Source organism: Hippocampus guttulatus, chromosome 3 (assembly GCF_054856545.1).
Source record: "Hippocampus guttulatus isolate MCC_2025c chromosome 3, RoL_Hgut_1.0, whole genome shotgun sequence".
NCBI lineage: Eukaryota > Metazoa > Chordata > Actinopteri > Syngnathiformes > Syngnathidae > Hippocampus > Hippocampus guttulatus.
In genome coordinates this window covers 13,218,088-13,228,891 of record NC_141263.1, presented here as the reverse complement: position 1 = coordinate 13,228,891, position 10,804 = coordinate 13,218,088, and the positions used below count along the sequence as shown (strand labels likewise).

General features: G+C 42.2%; 1 protein-coding gene across 5 annotated transcripts in view; it reads left to right on the top strand.

Annotated features, from left to right (window-relative positions):
* The first annotated feature begins 381 nt into the window (after nt 1–381).
* The window catches only part of scube2 (signal peptide, CUB domain, EGF-like 2), a 36,673-nt gene continuing 26,250 nt past the window's right edge, over nt 382–10,804 (top strand). For 2 of the 5 annotated variants that reach the window (XM_086106880.1, XM_086106878.1), the window contains exons 1-6: nt 382–648; nt 975–1,094; nt 2,494–2,619; nt 4,795–4,929; nt 7,688–7,813; nt 7,925–8,041. In XM_086106880.1, coding sequence (XP_085963006.1) covers nt 561–648; nt 975–1,094; nt 2,494–2,619; nt 4,795–4,929; nt 7,688–7,813; nt 7,925–8,041 — 712 coding nt within the window. In that variant the 5' untranslated portion in view covers nt 382–560. The remainder of the gene's footprint in view (nt 649–974; nt 1,095–2,493; nt 2,620–4,794; nt 4,930–7,687; nt 7,814–7,924; nt 8,042–10,804) is intronic. The other 3 variants (XM_086106882.1, XM_086106881.1, XM_086106879.1) reach the window with 2 other exon arrangements.

The following is a 10,804-nucleotide window of genomic DNA, read 5'->3' as shown; positions in this document are numbered from 1 at the left end:
GAGCAAACAACCCCCGCGGAAACCTATTGTGTTAGCTGCACTAAATATCTGCTTTTTGAGTTTCGTAGTTTATTATTGCTGAATTTACACAGCACACTAAACGTTTACGGAGCTTTCCAAAGCCAAATTCTGTCAAGTGGAACAACACACGCGCCGAACAGTAGATGGATTATTTCATAATTATAAGAATGTTTGCTGAACGGACATATACACTTTTATTTTGTGTAATACTGCTTCCGGTAATTTGATCATTACAGCTTTACCTTGATGCTGCCCCGCTTCAAAAGCCTTTCCCTCTCTCTCTTTTCGTCTCCCGTGTACGCGCACACGCGCACGCCCTCATTCTCGCCCCCTCGGGCATACACACACACGCACACACATATACACACGCGCACACAGAGGCAGACCCACACATTCACTATTACTCACTCCTTTCTCTTTTCAAAAGGCCCTTGTGAGGCAGATTGACAGGCTAGAATGAAAATGAGGCGGACGCTCGGTCACGACTCCAGTGCGTACGCGTCCTTTTGAGCAGACCTCTAAACTTGGATCGTATCACCATGGGAGCTATTTGGGCTACAAGGGACTTTTGTTTGTTTTTGCTCTTGTTAAATAGTCGCCAAAGTGCTGCGCTTCCAGAGATTCGAGGTTGGACTATGGCGTGCGTGTATCTGCGTGCGTGCGCTTGTGCATATATAGATATATGCGTGTACGCGCGCGCGTGTAAATGCGTGCGTGTGTATGTGCCTGTGTTTGAGACGACTTCTTTACGCACGCTTTCAAGAGTGCGCTCTTCTTTCTTCTAATTTACACGTTTACTTTATGATTGTGAAGCTAAACTATATCTCTCGTTATCTCCAATGCGTGTACTTTTTTTACTTGATTACTTTCGCAATACTTTTTTTCGTGTTTGCGTCCAGCGGTTGGCAATGCTCGTTCAAATCCATGTTGACTGTGCTGTGTGGTTTTCCAAGCAGACCCATGTGCAGAGGGCAGTGATGGCTGTCACATAGATGCTATTTGTCAGACGACCCAGGACTCATACAAGTGCACTTGCAAAACAGGTTTTAAAGGAGACGGCCAACACTGTGAAGGTAACGTGTGCACATTATATCAAGGGGTCGTCAGGGACGTCAATCAGGATTACCCCTCAAATATACTACTCAAACGCTCTGATACGCGCCACCGAAGCACGGTAGTAATGTGTATATGAGTGTTGAAGAGTGGTTCAGTTGTGTGTGACAGTGTTTTAATAGCGCTTGAGAGTGTTTATGTAAAAGTGTTTTGTTTGTGTGCATGAGAGAATTTCAGTTTCAGTAATGTGCTTGAGTGTTTTACAGTAATGTGCGAGAGTGTTGCAGTCATATATGAGCAATGATGTCAGTCGTGGGTGTGAGAGTATATGTATACATGTATACGAACATTTCAGCAGTATATATATATATATATATATATGTCAGCATTTCAGTAGTAGTTTATGAGAGCATGTCAGTAATTATGCATGAAACTGACATGTGAGAGCATTTCAATAGTGCACATGAATTAAAAAATGTTGGAGTAACTCAATTCCGTTGTGAGTGTGAGAAGACAAATGTCAGTGGTATGTGTGAAAGCATTTCAGTAGTGCACATGAGCCCGTTTCAGTAGAGTGTTTGAGATTATTTCAGTAGTGTGAATGAGATCATTTCAGATGTCTGCATCAGAGCAGTTCAGCACTGTGTGTGGGAGCATTTCAGCAGTATGAAAGACAGCATTTCCATTGTGTGCATGAGAGCTTTTAGTTTCATTTAGTTTAAGAGAGCGTTTGATAAGTGGGTGTGAGAGTGTGACAATTTTGTGGATGCGTGAGTTTCAATATATCGTGTGTTTCATTTGCTTATGTGAGAGTGTTTCAGTAGTCTATGGGAGCCTGTGTGTGTGTGTGTCTGTGTGTGTGTGAGAGAGAGAGCGAGAGAGAGAGCAAAAAATATGTCTGTGCTGGTGTGAAAGCATTTCCGTGGCGTGCGTGAGCTCGTTTCAGTCGTGTGTATGAGATCATTTAAGTAGTGTGTGATCATTTCAGTTGTCTGGATGAGCACATTCAATATAGTGTGTGAACGTTTCGGTAGTGTATGATATTGTTTCACTATAAATAAGAGCATTTCAGTTGTGTGTGCATGGAAGTGCTGCAGTAGTTTGAATGAGAGCATTTCAGTCGTGCGTATGAGAGCGTCAGTAGTGTGAATGAGAATGATTCATTTTGTGTGCCACAGAATATTTCAGTAGTGGGCGTGAAAGTCTTTCAGCAGTGTGGATGTGTGTTTGAATATTGCATGTGAGAATTTCAGTTGCGCACACAAGAGTATTTCAGTAGTGTGTGAGAAGAATTATATTATGTCCTTGATGGCCCCCTCCTAGCATAGCATCATTAGCCCATTCTGACCCTCTGGCAAATGAGCCGTACTGTACTCCTGTTGCTTAAGCTCAATGATTTATGTGCTGCTTACTCCCTAGACATTGATGAATGCGACTTGGAGTACAATGGTGGCTGTGTACACGAATGCAACAATATACCAGGAAATTATCGCTGCACTTGTTACGACGGCTTCAATTTGGCTCACGATGGTCACAACTGTTTAGGTAAGATCAGCTGGGGGCGATTTTGATGGCACACATCGCATTTGTGTTGGCTCATTGCAAACTTTCTCACACTGACTCGGGAGTTCTTTTCTTCCTTTGAAACTCACACAGAGTGAAAATGTAACCTAATACAAATAGTTTTGGTTTTGTTCATGTGCGCTCAAAAGTCAGATAAATATTTATGTCTGAAATGATATGAAAAAGCTGGATTTACCATATGTTTGGGACAAGCAACGGAACAATGAATTGATGGATTTGCATTTGCTGATTGAGCTGAACCAACGAGTCTCAACCAGGGAGTGTCCACACTTTTTCGACCAAATGCTGCATTTAGAGAAAAAAAAATCAAACAATGCAAGGTCAACTTTGACATGTTTCAGTTGTAATTTATTTAGCAATCCAGAAAAAAAATCAAACAATGCAAGGTCCACTTTGACATGTTTCAGTTGTAATTTATTTAGCAATCCACCTTTGTACAAAACAAAATGCAAAAATTCAACCCCCCCGCCCACCCTCCAAAATGCCAGGAAAAGCCTTCTAGAACATCTGAACTTTATTTGGGGGTTAATCAGAGGCACTTTGTGCTGACTCACATTTAAGATAACTTTGAATGTGATGATTGATTTTGATCAGTCATATTACCTGTTATAAGAAGGTGTGAACACTTTTGCAACCACTTCATGTCTGTGATTTATTTTTACTTCCCTTCTGCAAAAGATTAAAGTCCATGTAGAATTTCTTGGAAATGTGCCACGCCACAGAGAGTGTTGTTAAAGGGGCAGTCAGCCCAAACATTTTCTTTGAAGGAATATGTTCTAAGCAGCCCGACTAATCTAAACACAGCATTCTGATTCATATTGCATGGATGGAATATGAGTTAAGCAGCAAAATCCTCCCGTTTTTATCTATCTCAGGCAGCGGCCATTTTGCCACCCACTGTCGGCTGAAAATGACCACACAGTTGCTGAGGGCTCAGGTAATGATCAATTACGATTCAACTGTTTTTTTGAAGCTGAGCCACGATTGGTCATTACCTGAGCCCTGAGCAACTGTGAGATTATTTTCAGACCACTCCAATTGTAATGGTTAAAACAAAATTAAGTTTAACGTCTGTTTTGTCCCGTTGCAAATGCTGTGGGCAAGTCAGCCAAATACATTGAAACTATGCCCAATTCAAATGTCAACTGTCAATAAAATACCACAAATCTGTCTTTTTGCTCATCCCTACATGCTTGAGCGATGAACATTTATCCGCTTAAAGGCTCGAGTGCCTCAAGGCGCTCTAAAGCTGCCATGGCTGTCAAATTCCCCCTCCTTGTGCTTCTGTCTTTCTCACAGTGATGTGCACACACTCACGGCCAACAATGAAGTGCTCTAAAGGGGCCACACCTGCAGACTACCAGAAGGAAACATACATTTCTATGGTGTTGGCATAGCTAGCTAGCTAACAGCATTTCTTATGTAGCGAAGTTGGGGCGACTCATCCAAAGTGTGTTACATGGAGCCATTTTAGCCACTCCCCAAAAAATCGGCACAGCTGAAATGTGTGAAAATTAGTGCTGTGATTCCACAACTGCTGACTACAGGGGTGTCCAAAGTCGGTCCACAAGGGCCGCTGTCCTGCCTGTTTTCCAGCTCTCCCAGGAGCAACACACCTGATTCAAATCATCAGGATCGTTTGAATGCTGCTTCAGAGCTGGCTGATGAGCTGATCATCTGAATTAGGTGTGTTGCAGGCGGGAGTGCTGGAAAACAGGCAAGACAATGGCCCTCCAGGCCTGGAGCTGGACATGTCTGGCTTACTACATAGTTCTCAGTCTTTGCAAATGTTTTTAGGAAGTAGCTTCAAACATGTATAATGTATTAAAGAAACAAATCCATCAATTCACCTTTCAGGGTCTTTCACAAAACATTCTCATTTGACATTTGAAATGTATTTTAAATTGTTCTGATTTTGTTTACCACAAAAACTTGGCATTTTACCATAGGTATGTAGACTTTTTTTTATATACACAATGTATATATTGGGCAGTCTCAATTTTTCATTTTAGTACTTATGTACCGCCGTCTGCCAAAAAACTGATGACGGGCCGCAAATTCCCTCCTGCGCGGGTCATGGTTTGGACACCACCGGTCGTAAACACCTCCATGAATACCTCCGACTTTGAATTTCAGATGTGGACGAATGCAAATTCAACAACGGCGGCTGCCAGCACACTTGTGTCAACACTATGGGCAGCTACGAGTGCCGCTGCAAGGACGGCTTCTTCCTCAGCGACAACCAGCACACGTGCATCCACCGCTCTGTTGGTGAGTGCGTAGCACGCCCACAACATGCATGTACCAAAGGATGCAAAGCCGATTCAATATTTATTGCATATCCTTCATATTTGGGCCCCAAACAATCAGCTGGGTGAAGAAATCTCTATTAGAGATCTTAAAATAGGCAAAAAGTGAACAAAAATCGGCTTGTTGTTGTCGTCTTTTGCACATTAACAAATTACAGTCTAAGACAAAGATAATGACATTCAGACACTGTTCACTAAATTCATTCCCTCCCAAAATTGGCTGATTTTTACAGGTTTTATTTCCCCTTTGTTAAGATAACCACTAAAAGATGGTAAAACACTCCAAATTGTTGTGCCTGTAATTCACATTTTTACTGTTGTAAGTGATAATGGACCAAAAATAGTTTAATAATAAAGTTATTTATTTTTATATTTTTAATTAAACAGTCAATTAATCGGATCGTGGAATTTTATTTTGCCAAATATCGGAATCAGCCTCAAAAACATCCATTAGTGTAGTCCTATTTCTTATGAAGCATAGTCTGCTATTTCAGGGATTAGAAAAATCACCGTGTCGTACTAATAATATTTTTTCCTTTGCTCATGCCACATTTGGCCTACTAGTTGCAAACGTGACTAGTAAACTACAATGCCACATTACAAGGCCCGACTAGTCGGCATGTTTGGAAAGCCATTTGAGCATTTATTTGATATCCTTTATATCCATTTTAGGGTACACGTACTAATATAAATAGTAGTCCTCACTTGGAAAAGAACAATTCAGCACACCAGTAGAGTGTCTGTGTCTTACTTAACATTACTCGTTCACCTAGAGTGCTGAATTGTCTTACTATGGCATACTAGTACATAGCCTTAAGGTGAGTATCAAGGATGTCAAAGCCTTATGAGCATACACAATATTCAATATCAATTATAGCTAGCTATTGGTTCGTACTTGAAGGGCAAAAGCGGCTATGGTAGTTGAAAAAAAATCTGAATAAAAAATGGTGAAACACAAACATGTACACATGTAGAGAATAAGTCACATATTCTTCATCCTCTGCATTGAACAACTAATATTTGTGCAGTACTGATTAGATAAGTGAGGAGGTGAGGCGTCTCAATGTAACTTTATGAATCTCACTTGAGTACTAGGACACGTCCTGCTGCAATATAATTGGCTGCTAGCTATCAAAGCTATCAAATGCATGATCAAGTAACTTTTCATACATATGTGAATCTCTCAACATTTAGACTTTGAAGTGTGATTTGATGACGCCTGTGTTTCCTTGTGAGTGACAAATTCTCATACAAATTCAAGACTTGGAGGGCACAATGAAGCTTGCATCGCCTTTGCTTTTCATCTGCGGCAGCAACACGCTGTGGGAAAAAGGATGTCTGCATCCCGAGAACAAAACAAGTTAATAAGTACAACACTTGCCCCTGTGTGCTCTGTGTCACACATCACACTGGAGTGCTTTTGTGCTCTCCACTCCATCAGGTCCTGATAGGCCTTTTAATTCGTGAAGACCCGGCCACTCAGCTGTGACCCATCTTTACAAATACTCCATATCTCATTTTCCAACTGAAAGCATCAAGGGAGCCCGGTAGCGCACACAAGAGCCATTTGACTGCGTGAGTCAACGCAGCTCAACGCGCTTTACACTAAGTAACAGTTTGGCAAATAGTGAACAAGTCATCACGAGTTGAAGTTTACCGTCTAATTAAACAAAGTGAATTACATTTCATGTGTTTAAAACACACATAAACAACGGCAACATGTTGACAGACAATATCTAACAGTTCTTAAAGTCATATATTCTTTATCCTCTGCGTGGAATACGGGTGACCTGAGAATGAAGTTGAAACATCTCAAAAAAGCTGTATTCTGAATCCTGCTGCAGGACATGACGCGCTAAAGAGGCATGCTGCTGCAAAGAGGCATGGTTTGCTGAGACCTCAAATGGGATTCACATTAACGCTTCAGTGAATAGTGAGCAACTGGTTCGCACATTCGCCTCACAGTCCAGAGGTCTGGCCTTCCTGCGTGGAGTTAGCATGTTCTCCTCGTGCCTGCGTGGGTTTTCTTTTCTCTGGCTACTCCGGTTTCCTTTCACATTCCAAAAAAAACATGCATGGGAGGTTAATAGAACACTCTGAATTGTCCCTTGTTGTTGTTTTTCAATGTGTGGCCTGCGTTTGGCTGGCAACCAGTTCAGGGTGTACCCCGTCTACTGCCCGAAGACAGCTGGGGTAGACTCCAGCATGCCCCGATCCTTGTAGCGATAAGCGGCTCAAGTAATGGCTATGAGCATTATCCTTGGTGCCAGTCTTATACTGCCCCCAGGTGGCCAAATTGTGCAACAGTTGAATTCATTTTAATTTTGTTTAATGCCATTACTGCGTGTCTATATACAGTACAATGTTATGGAGTGCTATTTTTCCTTATAATACACAATTACAAAAAAAAATTCTGTACTTTTGGGGAAAACTGGAACGGATTAATGTCATTTCCATGCATTTCAATGGGAAAAGGTGATTTGAGATAAAATATGTTTTTAGTTTTGGATGCGGTCAGAGAATGAATTATATTCGTATTTCAAGGTACCACTAAATTTCTTTAGCTAAAAATGACATGCCAGTTAATGTTTTTGTATCATTCCAAAGCATGAGAACAATCAGCCCTGGGCTAATCTCTTAATATGAGCGCTTTTTGTGTAGAGCTGCTCACTCACTGTAGGAGTCTAGAGAGCCTCATTGTGTTCCTCTGTGCATCCCAGAGGGCCTCAACTGTATGAATAAGGAGCATGGCTGCGCCCACATCTGCAAAGAGTCACCCAAGGGAGGCGTGGCCTGTGAGTGTCGCCCGGGGTTCGAGCTGGCGCACAACCAGAGAGGCTGCATATGTACGTGTGAATCTTTCTCGATACAGTACCACAAACCCACAGATGTACACACATTTGAGGGCTTATTTGCTGACTGTGCGGCTCATAGTTGGCTATTGTTGACCCCCGTAGTGACTTGTAACCATGGCAACGGAGGCTGCCAGCACACCTGTGAGGACACAGATCATGGCCCGATATGCAAGTGTCATGTCAGGTACACCCTGCAGCCTGACAGGAGGTCGTGTGTTGGTAAGTCTTTTTGCCTTCTATTCATGTTTGTGTACAGTATGTCAGGTGCACACACACACACACACACACACACACACAAAAATGGCAGGACAGTCCCATGTTAAACTATCTGTCTATTTATCTGTCTATCTATATAATACTCATAAAAAATGCATCATGACATGTAAAAACAAACAGTGGAACCTTTGTTTTCAACACCATAGGCTCTACTTTCGCGACCGGTGTAAATTCAGTGTAGCGCACGTCATATCTCTGTACGAAGACGGGTTAAACCCGCGAGTAATTTCGCAGACGAGCACATTGGGGGTGCTGCCCTACGGTGGGACCAGTCATGACCAATCAAAGCAGCACCTTTCATTCTCTTAAATGTTATTTGTCTCATGAAAGTCGGGCCATGATGGAAGCACATCCGTGCCGTGGAGGGAGCACATGGAGACCTCCCCTGTCACTGATGTGCTTCCCCCATAGCTGTGCCGCCCGGTGGAATGATTTAGAAAATATGCATAATACAGTGATTCACTGGGTTTGTTGTTGGGTGCGATCCACCACACATGTCAACGGAGCTCAGAATCTGTCCGCCTGTGCCTCGATCAAATTATAATTACGTGTTTAAATAATTTTTGTCAAACTTGAAATTATACTACAGTACCTTTTAATAACTGAACAGAGTAACTTTGATAGCATTCCCCGTACACTTCATGACACATCTCTAGTAGACTAAAAATCTCCAATATAGAACGATCCTATAGTTTTATCCCTCACACACTTTTCAACGCTCATTAAAACTCACGTAAACTTATCAAAACACACTTTCAGATTTTCTTTGCACCTGTTCCTGGGAGACGATTGTATGAAATCACCGAAGACCCACAAAGAAGACTCGCTCTCGCACAGTTCTCCAAATAAGAGGCAATGCATGCTTGCTTTAAGCTGTTTGTCAGTCCTAGGTTGAAGTTTACTGTAAAGCACTAGAAGAGGGAAAAAGGTTTGACTAGTAAGACACAATCGCTTAAACTGAGCACTATTCGTTCAATACGTGTGCTGAATTTCCTTACATGTGAGGACAAAGAGTCTACGTTGACACGGACCGCAAGTGGGATATCAAGAATAGCAAATAAATGCTCAAATGGCTTTCCACAGTTTAGTCTTTAGTGGTTCCAATGTTTACTATTCTCCTCACAACCTCGTATATGCAGTTAGAATTATGTTCTCAAGGACATTGTATGCCAGCTCCAACAATATGACAGCTTGCCCATTATACAATATCGCTGTCCAATACAAGAGCTGCTTAAAAACTGTTCTTTGACAAAGGTAAAAAGGCTGGCCAGTTGTTTTGAATTCAAAATTAACTTAAAACGTCATAATTTTGTGGTTAAAGCTTCTAATTTCCAAGTATTTCAGTGAATTAACCTGACAAGGGCGGCACGGTGGATGCCTGGTTAACACGTCAGCCTCACAGTGCAGAGGTGCTCCGGCCTTCCTGTTTAGAGATTGTATGTTCTCCCCGTGCCTGCTTGGGTTTTCTCCAGGTACGGCGGTTTCCTCCCGCATTCCAAAAACATGCATGGCAGGTCAATGGAACACTCTAAATTGTCTCTAGGTGTGACTGTGAGAACGGATGCTTGTTTGTCTCTGTGTGGCCTGCAATTGGTTGGCAACCGGTTCAGGGTGCACCCCGCCTACTGCCCGAAGATAGTTAAGATAGACTCCGGCATGTCCGCGACCCTTGTTTAAACCTGATAAAGAGCTGGCAAACCATCAAAGCTTTAATTGCCTCACAACTCCCCCAAAATTAATATTCCATTAAAGTCAGGGTTCAAGCTGTAAAAAGCATGCAGACCTCCCCGGAGGTCACTCGAGTGTGAATTCATGCTGTGCAGACTATGCAGACGCAAATGTGCAGAGTTTCATTGGAGATCACATCCAGTACTTTCCAAAGATACCAAATATGTCAAGATTCATTTTGGGTGAATGTGTATGAAGCCGTCCAAAAGGCACCCAGAATATTTCCATTTGGTGGAATGGTGCAGCTATAAAAACAGATATTGTGAGTGGGGCTAAGGATCTTTTCCAACCTCAGACCTACACAGGGGAGAAGGAACAGTGCAAAACTGCTTGTTAAAATAGTTTTTCAGTGTGTTTCGTCATATTTCCTGTCAAAATAGAACGAAAAGTCCACCGCAAGTCGATGAGAGCACAAGCCGGGGGCCAGCTTAGTTGCAAACTTTGTTTCTTTAGTCAAGCAGAGATTATTTTGATGAATGAATGAAAACACGGTAGCGGGGGAAAGCTCTCTGAGTGGACCATGAAGGATAGGGATCAGGCTGCAGAGATCAGGTGATATCTTTGCTCCACCGTGGCGGCTGTTGTGTGTGTGTGTGTGTGTGTGTGTGTGTGTGTGTGTGTGTGTGTGTGTGTGTGAGGTCCAAGCGTATATCTGTGCAGGCTTCTTTCCAAATTGGATCTCCTGTTGTGCCGAGATAGCTACACACACACTCACACACACAGCCAAAAATCGTAAGTGTAAACATGCTGCGAGACGACCACTGACATCAGTGTTATTTTGGATTCATGATTTTTTTTTCCAGCTGTTGACTCACAACATATAGACAGAAAAACGTAACATACACAACACATTACTACTTCCATAAAGCATACCACCAGTGAGCCACAGAGAACTACAATGGGCTAACTCCATATTTGTCCTTTTTTGAAGTGAATTGGAAGATTATTTTGCTTTTGTAACATTCAAGCTTTGAGTTT